The 25,000-nt window shown below is 43.2% G+C and overlaps 1 protein-coding gene across 1 annotated transcript in view; it reads left to right on the top strand.

Annotated features, from left to right (window-relative positions):
- Positions 1 to 25,000, top strand: part of LOC120035941 (ventricular zone-expressed PH domain-containing protein-like) — a 42,766-nt gene that overhangs the window by 7,740 nt on the left and 10,026 nt on the right. The window contains exons 2-3 of the mRNA XM_038982428.1: positions 12,768 to 13,088; positions 14,000 to 14,215. Of these exons, the coding sequence (XP_038838356.1) occupies positions 12,951 to 13,088; positions 14,000 to 14,215 (354 nt within the window). The 5' untranslated portion in view covers positions 12,768 to 12,950. The remainder of the gene's footprint in view (positions 1 to 12,767; positions 13,089 to 13,999; positions 14,216 to 25,000) is intronic.

Genomic DNA, 25,000 nt, shown 5'->3' with positions numbered 1-25,000 from the left:
ATACCCCTGTAGTACACCTGTATTACCCCTGTTATACCCCTGTAGTATCCCTGTAATACACCTTGTTATACCCCTGTAATACCCCTGTTATACCCCTGTAGTACCCCTGTAGTACACCTGTAATACCCTTGTAGTATCCCTGTAATACCCCTGTAGTACACCTGTTATACCCCTGTAATACCCCTGTTATACCCCTGTAGTACACCTGTATTACCCCTGTTATACCCCTGTAGTATCCCTGTAATACACCTTGTTATACCCCTGTAATACCCCTGTTATACCCCTGTAGTACACCTGTATTACCCCTGTTATACCCCTGTAGTATCCCTGTAATACACCTGTAATACCCCTGTTATACCCCTGTAGTACACCTGTAATACCCCTGTAGTACCCCTGTTATACCCCTGTAGTATCCCTGTAATACACCTGTAATACCCCTGTTATACCCCTGTAATACCCCTGTTATACCCCTGTAATACACCTGTAATACCCCTGTTATACCCCTGTAATACCCCTGTTATACCCCTGTAATACACCTGTAATACCCCTGTTATACCCCTGTAATACACCTGTAATACCCCTGTTATACCCCTGTAATACCCCTGTTATACCCCTGTAATACACCTGTAATACCCCTGTTATACCCCTGTTATACCCCTGTAATACACCTGTAATACCCCTGTTATACCCCTGTAATACCCCGGTTATACCCCTGTAATACACCTGTAATACCCCTGTTATACCCCTGTTATACCCCTGTAGTACACCTGTAATACCCCTGTAGTACCCCTGTTATACCCCTGTAGTATCCCTGTAATACACCTGTAATACCCCTGTTATACCCCTGTAATACCCCTGTAATACACCTGTTATACCCCTGCTATACCCCTGTAGTACACCTGTAATACCCCTGTTATACCCCTGTAATACCCCTGTTATACCCCTGTTATACCCCTGTAATACACCTGTAATACCCCTGTTATACCCCTGTAATACACCTGTTATACCCCTGTTATACCCCTGTAGTATCCCTGTTATACACCTGTTATACCCCTGTTATACCCCTGTAGTATCCCTGTAATACACCTGTTATACCCCTGCTATACCCCTGTAGTATCCCTGTTATACACCTGTTATACCCCTGTTATACCCCTGTTATACACCTGTTATACCCCTGTTATACCCCTGTAATACCCCTGTTATACCCCTGTTATACCCCTGTAGTACCCCTGTTATACCCCTGTAGTATCCCTGTAATACACCTGTAATACCCCTGTTATACCCCTGTAATACCCCTGTTATACCCCTGTAATACACCTGTAATACCCCTGTTATACCCCTGTAATACACCTGTTATACCCCTGTTATACCCCTGTAGTATCCCTGTTATACACCTGTTATACCCCTGTTATACCCCTGTAGTATCCCTGTAATACACCTGTTATACCCCTGCTATACCCCTGTAGTATCCCTGTTATACACCTGTTATACCCCTGTTATACCCCTGTAATACACCTGTTATACCCCTGTAATACACCTGTTATACCCCTGTTATACCCCTGTAATACCCCTGTTATACCCCTGTAGTACCCCTGTTATACCCCTGTAGTACACATGTTATACCCCTGTTATACACCTGTTATACCCCTGTTATACCCCTGTAATACCCCTGTTATACCCCTGTTATACCACTGTTATACCCCTGTAATACCCCTGTTATACCCCTGTAATACCCCTGTAATACCCCTGTTATACCCCTGTAATACCCCTGTTATACCCCTGTTATACCCCTGTAATACCCCTGTTATACCCCTGTAATACCCCTGTTATACCCCTGTTATACCCCTGTAATACCCCTGTAGTATCCCTGAAATACCCCTGTAGTACACCTGTTATACCCCTGTAATACCCCTGTTATACCCCTGTTATACCCCTGTAATACACCTGTTATACCCCTGTAATACCCCTGTAGTACCCCTGTTATACCCCTGTAGTACACCTGTTATACCCCTGTAGTATCCCTGTTATACCCTTGTAGTACCCCTGTAGTACCCCTGTTATACCCCTGTAGTAAACCTGTAATACCCCTGTAGTACACCAGACAATCTGATTCCAGAGTGATTACCAGTAGATCTATTCAAATAGGTAGAATGATAGACAATCTGATTCTAGAGTGATTACCAGGAGAGCTATTCAAATAGGTAGAATGATAGACAATCTGATTCTAGAGTGATTACCAGGAGATCTATTCAAATGGGTAGAATGATAGACATTCTGATTCTAGAGTGATTACCAGTAGATCTATTCAAATAGGTAGAATGATAGACAATCTGATTCTAGAGTGATTACCAGTAGATCTATTCAAATAGGTAGAATGATAGACATTCTGATTCTAGTGTGATTACCAGGAGATCTATTCAAATAGGTAGAATGATAGACAATCTGATTCTAGAGTGATTACCAGGAGATCTATTCAAATGGGTAGAATGATAGACATTCTGATTCTAGAATGATTACCAGGAGATCTATTCAAATGGGTAGAATGATAGACATTCTGATTCTAGAGTGATTACCAGGAGATCTATTCAAATAGGTAGAATGATAGACATTCTGATTCTAGAATGATTACCAGGAGATCTATTCAAATAGGTAGAATGATAGACATTCTGATTCTAGAATGATTACCAGGAGATCTATTCAAATAGGTAGAATGATAGACATTCTGATTCTAGAATGATTACCAGGAGAGCTATTCAAATGGGTAGAATGATAGACATTCTGATTCTAGAATGATTACCAGGAGATCTATTCAAATGGGTAGAATGATAGACAATCTGATTCTAGAATGATTACCAGGAGATCTATTCAAATAGGTAGAATGATAGACATTCTGATTCTAGAGTGATTACCAGGAGATCTATTCAAATGGGTAGAATGATAGACATTCTGATTCTAGAGTGATTACCAGGAGATCTATTCAAATGGGTAGAATGATAGACATTCTGATTCTAGAATGATTACCAGGAGATCTATTCAAATAGGTAGAATGATAGACATTCTGATTCTAGAGTGATTACCAGGAGATCTATTCAAATAGGTAGAATGATAGACAATCTGATTCTAGAGTGATTACCAGTATATCTATTCAAATAGGTAGAATGATAGACATTCTGATTCTAGAGTGATTACCAGGAGATCTATTCAAATAGGTAGAATGATAGACATTCTGATTCTAGAATGATTACCAGGAGATCTATTCAAATAGGTAGAATGATAGACATTCTGATTCTAGAATGATTACCAGGAGATCTATTCAAATGGGTAGAATGATAGACAATCTGATTCTAGAATGATTACCAGGAGATCTATTCAAATAGGTAGAATGATAGACATTCTGATTCTAGAGTGATTACCAGGAGATCTATTCAAATGGGTAGAATGATAGACATTCTGATTCTAGAATGATTACCAGGAGATCTATTCAAATAGGTAGAATGATAGACATTCTGATTCTAGAGTGATTACCAGGAGATCTATTCAAATAGGTAGAATGATAGACAATCTGATTCTAGAGTGATTACCAGTATATCTATTCAAATAGGTAGAATGATAGACATTCTGATTCTAGAGTGATTACCAGGAGATCTATTCAAATGGGTAGAATGATAGACATTCTGATTCTAGAATGATTACCAGGAGATCTATTCAAATAGGTAGAATGATAGACATTCTGATTCTAGAGTGATTACCAGGAGAGCTATTCAAATAGGTAGAATGATAGACATTCTGATTCTAGAATGATTACCAGGAGATCTATTCAAATAGGTAGAATGATAGACATTCTGATTCTAGAATGATTACCAGGAGATCTATTCAAATGGGTAGAATGATAGACATTCTGATTCTAGAATGATTACCAGGAGATCTATTCAAATAGGTAGAATGATAGACAATCTGATTCTAGAGTGATTACCAGGAGATCTATTCAAATAGGTAGAATGATAGACATTCTGATTCTAGAATGATTACCAGGAGATCTATTCAAATGGGTGGGAAAGTGAATATTTATTTGGTTTCGTTCTTTTAGTTGAGTGAATTCTGGAATCCAAACAGTCAGTGTAAACCAACCCTGGAATAGAGTCTCAGCTCCCTCCCTCAACCCCCTCTCTCAACCCCCTCCCTCAACCCCCTCTCTCAACCCCCTCTCTCAACCCCCTCCCTCAACCCCCTCTCTCAACCCCCTCCCTCCACCCCCTCCCTCAACCCCCTCTCTCAACCCCCTCCCTCAACCCCCTCCCTCAACCCCCTCTCTCAACCCCCTCCCTCAACCCCCTCCCTCCACCCCCTCCCTCAACCCCCTCTCTCAACCCCCTCCCTCCACCCCCTCCCTCCACCCCCTCCCTCAACCCCCTCCCTCAACCCCCTCTCTCAACCCCCTCTCTCAACCCCCTCCCTCAACCCCCTCCCTCAACCCCCCTCCCTCAACCCCCTCCCTCAACCCCCTCCCTCCACCCCCTCCCTCAACCCCCTCTCTCAACCCCCTCCCTCCACCCCCTCCCTCAACCCCCTCTCTCAACACCCTCCCTCAACCCCCTCCCTCAACCCCCCTCCCTCAACCCCCTCCCTCAACCCCCTCTCTCAACCCCCTCTCTCACAGCCCCGTGTCACAAAGCCACACCGTAATTATGTGCATAAATAAGAGTGTGAGTGAGTGTGTTGTGAAGCTGGGCAATGGGCATCATTTACTGTTTGGGGCTGGTATTCACACTCAGATTTCACACTTCTGTGACTTCAAGAAGGGAGCTTCAGGATGGAAGAAAGATTGGAGGAAAACAGGGGTTTGGCCACGGAGTGTTGCTCTCCCTTGTCCCTCTGTCTATGGATGCTAGAGAAGGAAGGGAGGGTTATTCAGCAGGTGCATATCACAGAGACACAGGGCTGAGTGGGCACTGAGACAGAGATGGGGGGGGGGGGGGGGGGTCACGTAGAGAGCACACAAAAGGACCAGTGTTCTTTCTCTCTCTCTTTTGTCCTGACATACCCCCTACCCTAGCACCAGACCTCCAATACCCCGTCACCCCTCACCTAGTGCCCCACTCAGGACCAGTCTCTCTGGGCTAGGGCTGGGGAGCACACAGGGGTCCCTCTGGAGTCACAGTCGCCTGCCTGTGTCCAGCCTCTCTTTCACACATGTCTCAATGTGTGTGTGTGTGTGTGTGTGTGTGTGTGTTTAAAGCCTGCATTCCTGAGCTTGCTGAGCCGTAGCCGGGTGATTAATAGTAGCTTGCTGATTGTTTAAGAGCAGAATTCCTCAGGCCTGTTTTTCTCTACTCTGACTGGTCAACCACAACACACAAAGGACTGACTGGTCAACCACAACACACAAAGGACTGACTGGTCAACCACAACACACAAAGGACTGTCTGGTCAACCACAACACACAAAGGACTGACTGACTGGTCAACCACAACACTCAAAGGACTGACTGACTGGTCAACCACAACACACAAAGGACTGACTGACTGGTCAACCATAACAGACAAAGGACTGACTGACTGGTCAACCACAACACACAAATGACTGACTGACTGGTCAACCACAACACACAAAGGACTGACCGACTGGTCAACCACAACACACAAAGGACTGACTGACTGGTCAACCACAACACACAAATACCAGACCACCATGGTGTTTCTTATGTGGGATATTTCAATTATACTGTACCAAATATACAAGCGTGTGATGAGTTCTGGGGCTGTGTGTTATAGTCTAGTCTGTGGCTGTGTGTTATAGTCTGGGGCTGTGTGTTATAGTCTAGTCTGGGGCTGTGTGTTATAGTCTGGGGCTGTGTGTTATAGTCTGGGGCTGTGTGTTATAGTCTGGGGCTGTGTGTTATAGTCTAGTCTGGGGCTGTGTGTTATAGTCTGGGGCTGTGTGTTATAGTCTGGGGCTGTGTGTTATAGTCTAGTCTGGGGCTGTGTGTTATAGTCTGGGGCTGTGTGTTATAGTCTAGTCTGGGGCTGTGTGTTATAGTCTGGGGCTGTGTGTTATAGTCTAGTCTGGGGCTGTGTGTTATAGTCTGGGGCTGTGTGTTATAGTCTAGTCTGGGGCTGTGTGTTATAGTCTGGGGCTGTGTGTTATAGTCTAGTCTGGGGCTGTGTGTTATAGTCTGGGGCTGTGTGTTATAGTCTGGGGCTGTGTGTTATAGTCTGGGGCTGTGTGTTATAGTCTGGGGCTGTGTGTTATAGTCTGGGACTGTGTGTTATAGTCTGGGGCTGTGTGTTATAGTCTGGGGCTGTGTGTTATAGTCTGGGGCTGTGTTATAGTCTGGGGCTGTGTGTTATAGTCTGGGACTGTGTGTTATAGTCTGGGGCTGTGTTATAGTCTGGGGCTGTGTGTTATAGTCTGGGGATGTGTGTTATAGTCTAGTCTGGGGCTGTGTGTTATAGTCTGGGGCTGTGTTATAGTCTGGGGCTGTGTGTTATAGTCTGGGGCTGTGTGTTATAGTCTGGGGCTGTGTATTATAGTCTGGGGCTATGTGTTATAGTCTGGGGCTGTGTGTTATAGTCTGGGGCTATGTGTTATAGTCTGGGGCTGTGTTATAGTCTGCGGCTGTGTTATAGTCTGGGGCTGTGTGTTATAGTCTGGGGTTGTGTGTTATAGTCTGGGGTTGTGTGTTATAGTCTGGGGCTGTGTGTTATAGTCTGGGGCTGTGTTATAGTCTGGGACTGTGTTATAGTCTGGGGCTGTGTTATAGTCTGGGGCTGTGTGTTATAGTCTGGGGCTGTGTGTTATAGTCTGGGGCTGTGTGTTATAGTCTGGGGCTGTGTTATAGTCTGGGGCTGTGTGTTATAGTCTGGGGCTGTGTGTTATAGTCTGGGGCTGTGTGTTATAGTCTGGGGCAGTGCGTTATAGTCTGGGGCTGTGTGTAATAGTCTGGGGCTGTATTATAGTCTGGGGCTGTGTGTTATAGTCTGGGGCTGTGTGTTATAGTCTGGGGCTGTGTGTTATAATCTGGGGCTGTGTGTTATAGTCTGGGGCTGTGTGTTATAGTCTGGGGCTGTGTGTTATAATCTGGGGCTGTGTGTTATAGTCTGGGACTGTGTGTTATAGTCTGGGGCTGTGTGTTATAGTCTGGGGCTGTGTGTTATAGTCTGGGGCTGTGTTATAGTCTGGGGCTGTGTGTTATATTCTGGGGCTGTGTGTTATAGTCTGGGGCTGTGTTATAGTCTGGGGCTGTGTGTTATAGTCTGGGGCTGTGTGTTATAGTCTGGGGCTGTGTGTTATAGTCTGGGGCTGTGTGTTATAGTCTGGGGCTGTGTTATAGTCTGGGGCTGTGTGTTATAGTCTGGGGCTGTGTGTTATAATCTGGGGCTGTGTGTTATAGTCTGGGGCTGTGTGTTATAGTCTGGGGCTGTGTTATAGTCTGGGGCTGTGTGTTATAGTCTGGGGCTGTGTGTTATAGTCTGGGACTGTGTGTTATAGTCTGGGACTGTGTGTTATAGTCTGGGGCTGTGTTATAGTCTGGGGCTGTGTGTTAAGATTCTGGGGCTGTGTGTTATAGTCTGGGGCTGTGTGTTATAGTCTGGGACTGTGTGTTATAGTCTGGGGTTGTGTGTTATAGTCTGGGGCTGTGTTATAGTCTGGGGCTGTGTTATAGTCTGGGGCTGTGCGTTATAATCTGGGGCTGTGTGTTATAGTCTGGGGCTGTGTGTTATAGTCTGGGGCTGTGTTATAGTCTGGGGCTGTGTGTTATAGTCTGGGGCTGTGTGTTATAGTCTGGGACTGTGTGTTATAGTCTGGGACTGTGTGTTATAGTCTGGGGCTGTGTTATAGTCTGGGGCTGTGTGTTAAGATTCTGGGGCTGTGTGTTATAGTCTGGGGCTGTGTGTTATAGTCTGGGGCTGTGTGTTATAGTCTGGGGCTGTGTGTTATAGTCTGGGGCTGTGTGTTATAGTCTGGGGCTGTGTGTTATAGTCTGGGGCTGTGTGTTATAGTCTGGGGCTGTGTTATAGTCTGGGACTGTGTGTTAGGAGATCAGAGGCAGAAGCTGTGTCAGAACTGTCAGAACTATTTCAGTCACACTGCTCACACTGTGTGTGTGTGTGTGTGTGTGTGTGTGTGTGTGTGTGTGTGTGTGTGTGTGTGTGTGTGTGTGTGTGTGTGTGTGTGTGTGTGTGTGTGTGTGTGTGTGTGTGTGTGTGTGTGTGTGTGTGGATTTAGTGCAGACAGAGGGCATTCAGGTGGAATAATGGAAGCTCAGTGTGTGAGGGGTCTGCAGGTTACACCAGGAATTCAGGACACTGAAATGCTATCCATCTCTTTCTTTCTCTTTATGTTCCTCTGTCTCTCTCTTTCTTTCTCTTTATGTTCCTCTGTCTCTCTCTTTCCCTCTGTTTCTCTCTGTCTGTTTCTGTCTCTCTCTTTCCCTCTGTCTATCTCTTTCCCTCTGTTTCTCTCTGTCTGTTTCTGTCTCTCTCTTTCCCTCTGTCTCTCTGTCTTTTTCTATCTCTCTCTTTCCCTCTGTCTCTCTGTCTCTCTCTTTCTCTCTTTATGTCCCTCTGTCTCTCTCTTTCCCTCTGTTTCTCTCTGTCTGTTTCTGTCTCTCTCTTTCCCTCTGTCTCTCTCTGTCTATTTCTATCTCTCTCTTTCCCTCTGTCTCTCTGTCTCTCTCTTTCTCTCTTTATGTCCCTCTCTCTCTCTTTCCCTCTGTCTCTCTCTGTCTGTTTCTGTCTCTCTCTTTCCCTCTGTCTCTCTGTCTATTTCTGTCACTCTCTTTCTCGTTCTTCGTCTCTCTCTGTCTCTGTCTGTTTGTATGTCTCTCTCTCAATTTTCAATTCAATTAATTTATTGGTATGTTTTAGATTGACAACACAAGTGAAATAGATAATAAACAAATCCAAAATTAACAGTAATCATTACACTCACAAAAGTTTCATTACAAATGTCATATTATGGCGATGTACAGTATTGTGATTGCACATTGTGGTATTTCACCCAGTAGATATGAGAGTTTATCAACATTTGATTTGTTTTCAAAGTGGTTCTGTGTAATCTGAGGGAAATGCATTGGGCAGGAGGTTAGGAAGTGCAGTCAGCGGTTTCCACCTCATTTTGTGGGCAGTGTTCACATAGCTTGTCTTCTCTTTTAGAGCCAGGTCTGCCTTCGGTGGCCTCTCAATAGCAATGGTCACTGAGTCTGTACATAGTCAAATCTTTCCTTAATTTTGGGTCAGTCACAGTGGTCAGGTATTCTGCCACTGTGTACATCTCTGTTTAGGGCCAAATAGCATTCTAGTTTGCTCTGTTTTTTTGTTAAATTCTCTCTCTCTCTCTCTCTCTCTCTCTCTCTCTCTCTCTCTCTCTCTCTCTCTCTCTCTCTCTCTCTCTCTCTCTCTCTCTCTCTCTCTCTCTCTCTATACCCTCCCCACACACCTAGTCTCATCGCTGGTGATAAATTACACTTTGATTAATGGTACTCTAGTGGTGTTAGTGTCACAGTGAAATATCTATGTATCCAGCCCCATCCTTACTGCCAGGGGAGATAAAGCCAACACCTCCCTCTGTATTGATGGCTGTTTGGGTGTTTGGATACAGAACTGGCATAGGCCAATGAGAATTCCCGCCTCCGTATCCCGGCGCTGTGTTGCCATGGACTCTGTGGGCAGGAATTGGATTTGATGGTGAACTGTAGTCTCCTCCCCCTTTACTATTCACTGTAGTTAAACACTCAATAGAGGATTTCCGAAATTCTGTCAAAAAACTAATTTATATTATTTTTTGCGTGTGTTCTTGTGTCCGTATCTATTAACGCACAGTCTGAATAATCAGTAATCCATCGTCCCTGACCCCTTTGTGTACAGTACAGCTGAGTATGGATACCCCCCACCCCGCTTGTGCCTCTCTGAGTGTTAATATTTCCAGAAAGGGCCGGAGGAGCCCAGGTGAGGGGGGTAAATGGTTGATGTTTTAAATGAGGAATCTCACAGGTCCTGGGAGTTTCCCACACATTCATTCATGCAGCCGTCTCCTCTGTTTTGCTGATATGTGGTGGTGTTTGTCCTTGGCCAGCAGTGTACAGCTGTGAGTGGAGTATCCTTAATGTGTCACATATTAGTGTAGTGGGAAGTTAATTTGTGATGAGTGTAACTTCATTAACTACACCTGTAGAACTACAGAGGAGAGGAGAGATGTGAGAAGAGGATAACGCATACAGTAGAGTGATGGTTCTCCCCACACTGTATTTAAACAGTAGACGCAGAAACTCTAAAAAACGAATTCCAGGGCCTCCTGCTTGGCGCAGTGGTCTAGGGCACTGCATCGCAGTGCTAACTGCGCCACCAGAGTCTCTGGGTTCGCGCCCAGGCTCTGTCGCAGCCGGCCGCGACCGGGAGGTCCGTGGGGCGACGCACAATTGGCATAGCGTCGTCCGGGTTAGGGAGGGTTTGGCCGGTAGGGAAATCCTTGTCTCATCGCGCTCCAGCGACTCCTGTGGCGGGCCGGGCGCAGTGCGCGCTAACCAAGGGGGCCAGGTACACGGTGTTTCCTCCGACACATTGGTGCGGCTGGCTTCCGGGTTGGAGGCGCGCTGTGTTAAGAAGCAGTGCGGCTTGGTTGGGTTGTGCTTCGGAGGACGCATGGCTTTCGACCTTCGTCTCTCCCGAGCCCGTACGGGAGTTGTAGCGATGAGACAAGATAGTAATTACTAGCGATTGGATACCACGAAAAATTGGGGAGAAAATGGGATAAAAAAAAAAAAAAAAAAACTAATTCCTAACTCTCTCCTCTCCTCTCCTCTCCTCTCCTCTCCTCTCCTCTCCTCTCCTCTCCTCTCCTCTCCTCTCCTCTCCTCTCCTCTCCTCTCCTCTCCTCTCTCTCTGGGGCTTTATCGGCATGGGAAACATACTGTATGTTTACATTTCCAAAGCAAGTCAAATAGATAAAACAAATTATAAACATTAAGAAATTAACAGGAAACACTACACTCACAAAAGTTCCAAAATAATAAAGACATTTCAAATGCCATATTATGTGAAAATAGTTAAAGTACAAAAGGGAAAATAAATAAACATAAATATGGGTTGTATTTACAATGGTGTTTGTTTTTCACTGGTTGTCCTTGTCTTTTGGCAACAGGTCACACATCTTGCTGCTGTGATGGCACACTGTGGTATTTTACCCAGTAGATATGGGAGTTTATCAAAAGTTTGTTTTTCACATTCTTTGTGGGTCTGTGTAATCTGAGGGAAATATGTGTCTCTAATATGGTCATACATTTGGCAGGAGGTTAGGAAGTGCAGCTCAGTTTCCACCTCATTTTGTGGGCAGTGAGCACATAGCCTGTCTTCTCTTGAGAGCCATGTCTGCCTACGGCGGCCTTTCTCAATATCAAGTCTATGCTCACTGAGTCTGTATATAGTCAAAGCTTTCCTTAAGTTTGGGTCAGTGACAGTGGTCAGGTATTCTGCCACTGTGTACTCTCTGTTTAGGGCCAAATAGCATTCTAGTTTGCTCAGTTTTTTTGTTAATTCTTTCCAATGTGTCAAGTAATTCTCTTTTTGTTTTGTCATGATTTGGTTGGGTCTAATTGTGTTGCTGTCCTGGGGCTGTGTGGGGTCTGTTTGTGTTTGTGAACAGAGCCACAGGACCAGCTAGCTCAAGGGACTCTTCTCCAGGTTCATCTCTCTGTAGGTGATGGCTTTGTTATGGAAGGTTTGGGAATTGCTTCCTTTTAGGTGGTTGTAGAATTTAACGTCTCTTTTCTGGATATTGATAATTAGCGGGTATCGGCCTCATTCGATTCTGCATGCATTATTTGGTGTTCTACGTTGTACACGGAGGATACTTTTGCAGAATTCTGCATGCAGAGTCTCAATTTGGTGTTTGTCCCATTTAGTGAATTCTTGGTTGGTGAGCGGACCCCAGACCTCACAACCATAAAGGGCAATGGGTTCTATAACTGATTCAAGTATTTTTTAGCCAGATCCTAATTGGTATGTTGAATTTTATGTTCCTTTTGATGGCATAGAATGCCCTTCTTGCCTTGTCTCTCAGATCGTTCACAGCTTTGTGGAAGTTACCTGTGGCGCTGATGTTTAGGCCGAGGTATGTATAGTTTTTTTGTGTTCTCTTGGGCAACAGTGTCTAGATGGAATTTGTATTTATGGTCCTGGCAACTGGACTTTTTTTGGAACACCATTATTTTTGTCTTACTGAGATTTACTGTCAGGGCCCAGGTCTGGCAGAATCTGTGCAGAAGATCTGGGTGCTGCTGTAGGGCCTCTTTGGTTGGTGACAGAAGCACCAGATCATCAGAAATAGTAAATATTTGACTTCAGTTTCTAGTAGGGTGAGGTGTATGTGTTTTTTGCCAATTTTAACTACACACTTGTTGTTGGTGTACATGTATTTTATAAAGTCGTATGTTTTTCAACCAACTCCACTTTCCATCATGGAGAGACAGACCCTCATGCCAAATTGTGTCAAAAGCTTTTTTGAAATCAACAAAGCATGAGAAGACTTTGCCTTTGTTTTTGGTTTGTTTGTTTGTCAATTAGGGTGTGCAGGGGGAAAATGTGGTCTGTCGTACGGTAATTTGGTAAAAAGCCGATTTGACATTTGCTCAGGACATTGTTATCACTGAGGAAATGTACGAGTCTGCTGTTAATGATAATGCAGAGGATTTTCCCAAGGTTGCTGTTGACGCATATCCCCCGGTAGTTATTGGGGTTAAATTTGTCTCCATTTTTGTCTTTCTTTCTCAGGGGTCTGATGTGTATGAGGTCATCACCCCACCACCTTCAGGGACTATGCCCTGTCTCCATAGCAACTTCTGGTCCCAGGTTGGCCCAGAGTGAGTGTGGGTCAAACCGGGCCTAAGCAGGCCTGACGTGGACCAGACCAGGCTGAGGTGGGCCCGAAGCAGGCCAGAGTGAAGCAGAGACACCATGCACCAGCTGTTTGGCCTGGTACTGGGCCAGAGAGACCTGTCCCGGGCTGGAGACCTCTTCTCCCTGGAAGACTCTGAGATAGAGGACTGTCTCTCACAGGCCCTGGAGGAAATCAAGGCTATCTCCTGCTCTCCTGTGAGTACCCCTACATACCCATCCATTCACACACATGACGGTCTCTTTGAAGTACTAGAGGAGGTCAAAGGTATCTCCTGCTCTCCTGTGTGTACCCCTACATACCCATCCATTCACACATACATGACGGTCTCTTTGAAGTACTAGAGGAGGTCAAAGGTATCTATTGATCTCTTGTAAGTTGCCTATGTACACACACACACACACACACACACACACACACACACACACACACACACACACACACACACACACATACACACACACACACACACACACACACACACACACACACACACACACACACACACACACACACACACACACATGTACACACATGTACACACACACACACACACACACACACACACACACACACACACACACACACACACACACACACACACACACACACACACACACACACACACACACACACACACACACACACACACACACACACACACACACACACACACACAATGCTTATGGCAGGTGTGTCTCTTGGGACTGTTTCCTGGAAACAGATCTGATATGATGCCTATCCCTCCAGAGCCCACATGTCCTCATTTCCCATCCAACACAGTCAGTCTCTCAGTCATCATTTAAGCAAAGAATGAAAGAGTCTACGGCTGAATGTAACCCAGCTGCTTATTGAGACACTGTCTAGATGGGGTAAGAGTTTGAATATCTGAGCATTTCCACCTCAACATGGAAAAAGTTAAGAGGGTTTTTCCTTTGAGTGTCAAGGGAAAACTAAGAGCCAAAGCTGTTGCAGCCCTGAGACTTGGATCTGTGTTAGACAGACTGCATTTGAAACCATATTAAAAACAAACATGCTCTTTTCTCATTGTTTCTTGATCCTGATTGGCTGTTCCGGACTCATTTCCCCTCTGATTGGCTGGCTGCAGGACTACCTGACCAATGACAATGACCAGGCGGTGGTGGAGATCTGCATCACGCGCATCACCACGGCGATCAGGGAGACGCGGTCCATCGAGCGCCATGGGGGGGCACTAGTGGGTCTGTGGGAATCCTGTCTGGAACACAACCTCACCCCCCAGGGCAAAGACGAAGACACACCCCATGCCAAGATAGCCTCAGACATCACCAGCTGTATACTGCAGGTACACTACACTACACTACACTCACACACACACACACACACACACACACACACACACACACACACACACACACACACACACACACACACACACACACACACACACACACACACACACACACACACACACACACACACACACACACACATACACACACACATCAAGAAACGGACCACTTTGTTTCAGACTCAATGAGCACATTCAGACACATCTGGGATATATGCTGTGTCAGATGCTTCGACCCAACAGCCCATCACTCGCCGTTTCATATTTGTTTTTGTTGACACATCATAACATTTCAAAGTAAGCATTTGATCCCGTATTGAATCATTGTATTATACATTTATAGTTTATCTTTAAATGAAGGGTGCTCATCGCCGTCACCATGAAAGCAGCGTTTGTTCCACACTCTATTACAAAATGTAACAGTAGGCTACAGTAGAACCTTCAGAGTTTGATTAATTAAACTTAAAAACAGAACTAAAAAAAAGCATCAACTACATGTTGAGCAGTATCATATACGGTCAGAACTTGTGGATTCACCATGTGCTCTTTTAAAAGGGTCATACGTCATATCAAGTCTGTCATCCAAATTATAACATTTAAGTCGTGCATGTACTTGATGCAGTTGACACTACAAATATACATTTAAAGCCAACAATTGTAATATGTTGACTAATATTGCATTTATTTACAACAGCAAAAACTACACAAACCTGTTTCACAAAACACAGTCTATACCTCCAACATCAATAATAAAAAAGGTAAAAAGTTTAGCCTAAATAAAATTGAAAAAACCTTCATTTAAATAAAATTGAAATACCTAATTTCTTCGTCGAGAGCTCTAGAAAGGGCAATATAGTGTTAACTTTTAAATGGGAAATACACCACCTCTGGTCTAACTCCAGCAGTCAAACACTTAATCCTTAGTAACGACAAGATATGGAGGCCGGGTTGATCTTCAGGACACACTGTTGTCTTTCTCAGCTTCTGGTCGTCAGCCTTAATAAGACCATCGTTCTTTTGATGTGTGTTAGTGATGGGCCGGAGCAAAAGCCTGCACACAGTAGCACTCCAGGACCAGAGCTCGGAGAACCTTGGTTTAGTCTTTAACTTACATTATATTGCTGCAGTGTAAGTGTGGATAGAGAATAAAACAATATGGTAGAAAATGCACTTTTTGAAATGAAGCAGTAGAGAATTGTGATTTGGAATGAAGGTTTTGATATGGAGGGTAGTATCCTGTATAAGTCCTTGCGAAAAAAAATTCAAGTATATCTACATTTATCCAACTCTAAATTCTATCTTTTTGCAGAAGAACTTAAGAGCCCATGCTCTCTGTGTCTGTTCTCTCTCTCTCCTAGCTAGGCCCCCCCTCTCCCCTAACTAGTTCCCTAGCTAGGTATTGCTGCAGAGTAAGTGTGGATAGAGAATAAAACAATATGGCAGAAAATTCAAAGACTTCTTGATATAAAGCAGTAGAGATAGGAAACACTCCCATGAGCCTGATCCTCCCCTTCACTTCAAAGCCAGCAGACGGATAAAATCGAATCAAATATCCCCTCATGATGCGTTGACACATCGTACACCTGATGAAAACACATTTATAACACTGTGTTACTGCCATTTATCTAAATCTGACAATTTTTTCAACAAAAAAGTACACATTACAAGTTCATGTAAATAAACTTACCCAACCCCTTTGTGCTTAGTCAATGCTATCAGTTGAATAACTTAACTTACCTTACGTAACTGAGCAAAATAAAGGGAATGTGAGACGCGAGGAGACGCGAGGAGACGCGAGGAGACGCGAGGAGACGCGAGGAGACACGAGGAGACACGAGGAGACACGAGGAATGAGAGACAAAACATTATAATGTAACTTAACCCACTGTTTCCTCCAATTGGTGTGTGTCCATTTTGCGGGTGTAACTGCCTAGTACTTCCCTCTGAAGGCAAAAGGACAGCAAGCACGTGATGATCTAGTTTATTCAATTCGTTTTATTCTGTGGGTAATGACAAGCATATAACATAGCAGAAGTTGTAGTTGACGTGAAGGACTCTCTCACTCCTCACATTCTCTCCAGCAACATAAAACGGTCTGAGGAGAAAATGCAACAATTGAATGGCTAAAGGCAGGGGGGTGCAATATGTCACTAAACACACATTCATGTTAATCAAGGTCAACAGGAGGCAATGAACTAAACATGAAGCGAAACATAAATTCAGTAGTTAGCAATGTATAAAATACATTTTGGTGAACGCTGTTACACTGGTTCAAAAGACAGGAGCCCTGTGTCAAATAAATGGAGTAGAGAAATGCCATTCATGTAACTAGCTAGTTAGCTAGCAACCACAGTTGGCTGTAGAAGTAAGGGCTCCTCTCTGCTGGTAAAGTTAACGTTAGTGGCTTCGGCATGGGCTTGCCTACTCCTGGCTAGCTACGATACAGCTGCCTGATGAACGTTAGCCAGCCAGTTAGCTAGCTAGCTAGTTAGACAACAGAGAACAAGCCACCACTAGCAAAGAGGACAAATCATTTTATAACTAAACCTATCTGTGGCGAGGAGCTGTAGCTAGCTAGCTAGAGTTGTTAGCTACTAGCTTACTTGTCAGCCAGCTAGCTAGCTAGCTTCCTCAATAAATGGAGCTGCCAGATAAACACTAGCCAGCTAGCTAACGTTAACTAGCTAGCTAACAACAACCCTAAACCCCTGCTACAGACAAACTAACAGACAAACTAACGTAAACTCACCCCATTCCGTACAAATGTGCGCAACCGCAACATTCAAACGAGGCTACAAAGAAAACTAATGGGACTGTAGCGACTGTGTTGACTTCAAAATCGGGGGTGTGAACTAGGTTTCTATTCAAGCGTTGATCGACATGGTAATGGTTCTATAGTATTGGAGAAAAGTTGAAAAAACGTCATGTGTCACGTGTCATGTCGTAACGTACAGCACGCATAAAGCAACTATTTCTGTCTTACAATCTCTCTCCACCAGGTGTAGCACTTCTCTCACCGTTTAACCTGTTAGGCGGGCTGTCCCGATATCGGTACAACATCCAACTCAATTGTAGGGCGCGAAATTCAAAATCTATTTTTTAAAAATATTTAACTTTCACATATTAACAAGTCCAATACAGCATTTGAAAGATAAACATCTTGTCAATCCAGCCAACATGTCCGATTTTTTAAATGTTTTACAGAGAAAACACCACATATATTTATGTTAGCTCACCACCAAATAAAAAAGTGGACAGACACGTATGATTATGATTATGATGTATGAATTATGATTCAAGTAGCATGCACAAGCCAGCCTAAATAACCTAGACCCAACCTAAAGAACCTAGAAAAAACTACCTCAGATGACAGTCCTATAACATGTTACACAATAAATCTATGTTTTGTTCATAAAATGTGCATATTTTAGCTATAAATCAGTTTTACATTACTGCTCCCATCATTGCTACAGCATAGCTACAGTCTGAAATCACACGGGAGTAGCCAGAGAAAATACAGACACCAACGTCAACTACTAATTACACCTCATAAAACATTTCAGAAAAACATATGGTGGATAGCTAATGAAAGACAGATATCGTGTGAATAGAGCCAATATTTCCGATTTTTGAAGTGTTTTACAGCGAAAACACAATATATCGTTATATTAGCTAACAACATTAGCTAGCATACGGCAGCATTGATTCTAGTCAAGCGCTAGCATAGCACAGTTCGACAGATATATGAAAAAGCATCCCAAATTGGGTCCTTATCTTTGTTGATATTCCATCAGAATGTTGTAACGGGGTCCATTGTCCAGTACAGTCTTTAGTTGGGTTCCAGAACCAACTATTTCCCTCTTGGTTTAGCAAGCACAATGGCCGTGCGGCGCTAACCTCTCCTTCTTCAAAAAATTCTTCCAAAGCATCACGTCTAAAGTCCAGAATAAATTGCAATAATATAATTAAAGTATATTGAAAAAACATACTTTAGGATGATTTTGTGACATGTATCAAATAATATCGTAGCCAGAGATCATATTCACCTTTATCGAGCGTCTTCCAGGAGCCGAGTCCAGATTCTGCCTCCCGCCCGGAATTTTTTTTTAACTGCGCAGGTCTCACAAGAAGATGTACTATTCAGTCCCTGGAAGAGATATTCGACTCCTTTCAACTCTCACTTCCGCATTACACCCAGATGAAGGCGTATGACGTGTTTCTACGGTCCTAAGTGTCATGACCTTTTATAGACAAGGTCTTAAAGAGAGACATCGCATTTTGGAAATCTCAATTCTGGATAGGAAATGGGCTGTAAAAATAGTTCTGTTCAACTTAGAGAAATAATTCAAACGTTTTTAGAAACTATAGACTGTTTTCTATCCAATAATAGTAAATATATGCATATTGGAATATCAAAAATTTCTTAAGAGGCCGTTTGAAAATGTGCGCATATTTTCCAGTTTTTTCAATATTCACCCTGCAGCCTGAAGAGGTTAAAAACAAGAAATGGACAGTGACGGGGGTAAGGGGGGGATACCTAGTCATTTTTTGCGTCATCATTGCATGCGATCATCATTCTCAAAGCCGCAGTTTACTTCTAAGATCACATTAGCACCGCCCTAAAAACCGGATTCAAATTCGACACAAACCTTCAAATAGGTATGTAATGACACATTATATCAACTCTTTATAGTGTTTTATTTACATTTTAGAGGCGATAAGGTTGGACAGATCGAGTGAAAAAAAGCAATTTTTTTTAGGTCATGTAATTGATTCTGTTGGAAAGGGGAGAAATTGTGCTTTACAATGGTATTGACATTACAGTTGATCTGGAAGTATTACGTTTTTGGGGCGCTAAAATAAGGGCAATTGTACGGACCAAGGCGATGTACGAGTTTACGTGAGTTTAGGTTAAATATCTGTATTCATCCCTGCTAGTTAGCTGATGTTAGCTAATTAAATCGGTAGCTAAGCGCGCTAACTAGCTGTTTTTCTTCATTCAGCTGGATAGCAAAGAATTTACATTTACAACAAACATTAGATGTTCAGACATTGGACCAAGTGTATGAATTGTTCTCTTACCTCAGCTCTTTATTGAATTCCTTCGTTGACTTTGTTGGGGCCATTAATTAAAGTCTTCTTGTTTAAATGAAGTCATAGCTTGACATTTTTTTTATAGACTGCGCCAGAAAATTATCAGCATCAATGTTGACCCGTTAGAAATTTTATTTGATTTCATTGGATTTTCCCCCCCTGGCAGAGCCTCCGCCCCATCTTACCAATAGCCGTTGACGTTACTTAGAGGGAATACTGACACTTCTGTAAACTGTCGGTCACAATATGTCATATGTGCCAGGATGTATCCATGCACCTGGATTCATTGTGTAGAACAGTGCCACTATGTATCAGAATCAGACATATAATCCGACACATTTCAAGCTGATATATTTTCAAACTCCATGAAAACTCCAGGTTCGAAACAAAGAGGAAATGACATCATCAGACACCCTTGTTTTGATACAGGTAATTTTAGGCCTGTGTTACCAGTCAATATACACCTGCATCTATCTACAGTACACGCAAACACTTCTGCACAGACACACGCTTGTACAGAGGCATTCAAATCAAATCAAATCAAATGTTATTTGTCACATACACATGGTTAGCAGATGTTAATGCGAGTGTAGCGAAATGCTTGTGCTTTTTTTCACTCGATCAGTACATTACCTTAGACATTCAGTACATTACCTTAGACATCAAGCCAATAGCGGATGATATTGCCTCTCCTATTTGCCATATCTTCAATTTAAGCCTACTAGAAAGTGTGTGCCCTCAGGCCTGGAGGGAAGCATAAGTAATTCCGCTACCTAAGAATAGTAAAGCCCCCTTTACTGGCTCAAACAGCCGACTAATCAGCCTGTTACCAACCCTTAATAAAATAAATAAAATGGTGTTTGCCCAGATACAATGCTTTTTTACAGTAAACAAATTGACAACAGACTTTCAGCACACTTGTAGGGAAGGACATTCAACAAGCACAGCACTTACACAAATGACTGATGATTGACTGAGAGAAATTTATGATACAATTATTGTGGGGGCTGTTTTGTTAGACTTCAGTGCGGCTTTTGACATTATCGATCATAGTCTGCTGCTGGAAAAACCTATGTTATGGCTTTACACCCCCTGCTATAATGTGGATAAAGAGTTACCTGTCTAACAGAACACAGAGGGTGTTCTTTATGGAAGCTTCTCCAACATAATCCAGGTAGAATCAGGAATTCCCCAGGGCAGCTGTCTATGCCGCTTACTTTTTTCAATCTATACTAACGACATGCTTTGAGTAAAGCCAGTGTGTCTATGTATGTGGATAACTCAACACTATACATGTCAGCTACTATAACGACTGAAATGATTGCAACACTTAACAAAGAGCTGCAGTTAGTGTCAGAATGGGTGGCAAGGAATAAGTTAGTCCTAAATATTTTTGGGGACTAATCATTTACTAAACCCTAAACCTCTACTAAATATTGTAATAAATAATGTGGAAATTGAGCAAGTTAAGGTGACAAAACTGCTTGGACTAACCCTGGATTGTAAACTGGCATGGTAAAAACAACAGTAGCTAAGATGGGGAGAAGTCTGTCCATAATAAAGCGCTGCTCTACCTTCTTAGCAACACTATCAACAAGGCAGGTCCTACAGGCCCTAGTTTCTACCTTCTTAGCAACACTATCAACAAGGCAGGTCCTACAGGCTCTAGTTTCTACCTTCTTAGCAACACTATCAACAAGGCAGGTCCTACAGGCTCTAGTTTCTACCTTCTTAGCAACACTATCAACAAGGCAGGTCCTACAGGCTCTAGTTTCTACCTTCTTAGCAACACTATCAACAAGGCAGGTCCTACAGGCTCTAGTTTCTACCTTCTTAGCAACACTATCAACAAGGCAGGTCCTACAGGCTCTAGTTTCTACCTTCTTAGCAACACTATCAACAAGGCAGGTCCTACAGGCTCTAGTTTCTACCTTCTTAACAACACTATCAACAAGGCAGGTCCTACAGGCTCTAGTTTCTACCTTCTTAGCAACACTATCAACAAGGCAGGTCCTACAGGCTCTAGTTTCTACCTTCTTAGCAACACTATCAACAAGGCAGGTCCTACAGGCTCTAGTTTCTACCTTCTTAGCAACACTATCAACAAGGCAGGTCCTACAGGCTCTAGTTTCTACCTTCTTAGCAACACTATCAACAAGGCAGGTCCTACAGGCTCTAGTTTCTACCTTCTTAACAACACTATCAACAAGGCAGGTCCTACAGGCTCTAGTTTCTACCTTCTTAGCAACACTATCAACAAGGCAGGTCCTACAGGCTCTAGTTTCTACCTTCTTAACAACACTATCAACAAGGCAGGTCCTACAGGCTCTAGTTTCTACCTTCTTAGCAACACTATCAACAAGGCAGGTCCTACAGGCTCTAGTTTCTACCTTCTTAGCAACACTATCAACAAGGCAGGTCCTACAGGCTCTAGTTTCTACCTTCTTAACAACACTATCAACAAGGCAGGTCCTACAGGCTCTAGTTTTGTCGCACCTGGACAGCTGTTCAGTCGTGTAGTCAGGTGCCACAGACGGACTTGGGAAAATTGCAAGTGGCTCAGAACAGGGCAGCACGGCTGGCCCTTGGATGTACACAGAGATGCAAACATTAATAATATGCATTCCAATCTCTCCTGACTCAAAGTGGAGGAGAGATTGACTTCATCACTACTTGTATTTGTGAGAGGTATTGACATGTTGAAAGCACTGAGCTGTCTGTTTAAACGACTAGCACACAGCTCAGACACCCATGAATACCCTACAAGACATGCCACCAGAGGTCTCTTCACAGTCCCCAAGTCCAGAACAGACTATGGGAGGTGCACAGTACTACATAGAGCCATGACTACATGGAACTCTATTCCACATCAAGTAACTGACGTAAGCATAACACTAAAGTGTGTACCCTCACATACCTTAGATATGACCTGTATAAACAGGCCTACCTTCACATGTCATAAGATTTACATAAAAAAACAAATGTTTTATTCATTTAGCAGACACTCTTATCCTGAGCAACTAGAGTTAAGGGCACAGACAGTTTTTATACCTAGTCGGCTCGGGAATGCGAACCAGCAACATTTCGGTTACTGGCCCAACACTCTTACCCGCTAGGCTACCTGCTACCCCTACACAGAGCAGGCATAGGCTATAGGCACACAGGCAGCATACATACATCATACCTGTCTGCTCATCTGTACATACAGTTGAAGTCGGACGTTTACATACACTTAGGTTGGAGTCATTAAGACTCGTTTTTCAACCACTTGACACATTTATTGTTAACAAACTATAGTTTTGGCAAGTCAGTTAGGACATCTACTTTGTGCATGACACAAGTAATTTTTCCAACAATTGTTTACAGACAGATTATTTCACTTATAATTCACTGTATCACAATTCCAGTGGGTCAGAAGTTTACATACACTAAGTTGACTGTGCCTTTAAACAGCTTGGAAAATTCCAGAAAATTATGTCATGGCTTTAGAAGCTTCTGTTAGGCTAATTGACATCATTTGAGTCAATTGGAGGTGTACCTGTGGATGTATTTCAAGGCCTACCTTCAAACTCAGTGCCTCTTTGCTTGACATCATAGGAAAATCAAACAAAATCAGCCAAGACCTCAGAAAAAAAATTGTTGACCTCCACCCTTCTGGTTCATCCTTGGGAGCAATTTCCAAACGCCTGAAGGTACCACGTTCATCTGTACAAACGGTAGTACGCAAGTATAAACACAATGGGACCACGCAGCCGTCATACAGCTCAGGAAGGAGACGCGTTCTGTCTCCTAGAGATGAACGTACTTTGGTGCGAAAAGTGCAAATCAATCCCAGAACAACAGCAAAGGACCTTGTGAAGATGCTGGAGGAAACAGGTACAAAAGTATCTATATCCACAGTAAAACGAGTCCTATGTCGACATAACCTGAAAGGCCGCTCAGCAAGGAAGAAGCCACTGCTCCAAAACCGCCATAAAAAAGCCAGACTACGGTTTGCAACTACACATGGGGACAAAGATCGTACTTTTTGGAGAAATGTCCTCTGGTCTGATGAAACAAAAATGGAACTGTTTGGCCATAATGACCATCGTTATGTTTGGAGGAAAAAGGGGGTGTCACGTTCCTGACCTGTTTTCTGTTAGTTTTTGTATGTGTTAGTTGGTCAGGATGTGAGTTTGGGTGGGCAGTCTATGTTTTCTGTTTCTATGTTGGTTAATGGGTACCTAATATGGTTCTCAATTAGAGGCAGGTGGTTTTCATCTCCTCTGATTGAGAATCATATTAAGGTAGGTGTTGTCACATTGTTTGTCGTGGGTGGTTGTTCCTGTGTCTGTGTAATCCACATGGGACTGTTTCGTTTGTTCGTTCGTTTTAGGTAGTCTGTTCCTGTTCTTGCGTCCTTCGTCTATATGTAAGTTTGTTTGTTTCAGGTCTGTTGCCTTCGTTTATTGTTTTGTAGTTTGTTCTAGTGTTTTGTCAGTGTTTCGTCTGTTTTGAAATAAATCGTTATGTATTCATCACCCGCTGCGCCTTGGTCCGTTCATACACCACCAGACGAACGTTACAGGGGGAGGCTTGCAAGCCGAAGAACACCATCCCAACAGTGAAGCACGGGGGTGGCAGCATCATGTTGTGGGGGTGTTTTGCTACAGGAGGGTCTGGTGCACTTCACAAAATAGAGTGCATCATGAGGAGTGAAAATTATGTGGATATATTGAAGCAACATCTCAAGACATCAGTCAGGAAGTTAAAGCTTGCTCGCAAATGGGTCTTCCAAATGGACAATGACCCCAAGCATACTCCCAAAGTTGTGGCAAAATGGCTTAAGGACAACAAAGTCAAGGTATTGGAGTGGCCATCACAAAGCCCTGCCCTCAAACCTACAGAACATTTGTGGGCAGAACTGAAAAAGCGTGTGCGAGCAAGGAGGCCTACAAACCTGACTCAGTTACACCAGCTCTGTCAGGAGGAATGGGCCAAAATTCACCCAACTTATTGTGGAAAGCTTGTGGAAGGCTACCCGAAATGTTTGACCCAAGTTAAACAGTTTAAAGGAAATGCTACCAAATACTAATTGAGTGTATGGAAACTTCTGACCCAATGGGAATGTGATGAAAAAAATAAAAGCTGAAATAAATCATTCTCTCTACTATTATTCTGACATTTCACATTCTTAAAATAAAGTGGGGATCCTAACTGACCTAAGACAGGGAATTTTTACTAGGATTAAATGTCAGGAATTGTGAAAAAACTGAGTTTAAATGTATTTGGCTAAGTTGTATGTAAACTTCCGACTTCAACTGTCTACTATACATGCATTAGAAGATGCTTGTACAGATACATATCCATATTGTATACAATCTATAATCATGCTACATATAGTACAATAACATACTGTACATGTGTTATTATGGCAGTAGGGACATACTGTACATGTCCAGGTATGTGTTATTATGGCAGTAGGGACATACTGTACATGTGTTATTATGGCAGTAGGGACATACTGTACATGTCCAGGTATGTGTTATTATGGCAGTAGGGACATACTGTACATGTGTTATTATGGCAGTAGGGACATACTGTGCATGTGTTATTATGGCAGTAGGGACATACTGTACATGTCCAGGTATGTGTTATTATGGCAGTAGGGTCATACTGTGCATGTGTTATTATGGCAGTAGGGAC

Source organism: Salvelinus namaycush, unplaced genomic scaffold (genome assembly GCF_016432855.1).
Source record: "Salvelinus namaycush isolate Seneca unplaced genomic scaffold, SaNama_1.0 Scaffold116, whole genome shotgun sequence".
NCBI lineage: Eukaryota > Metazoa > Chordata > Actinopteri > Salmoniformes > Salmonidae > Salvelinus > Salvelinus namaycush.
This window is presented reverse-complemented; position numbering and strand designations above follow the sequence as displayed.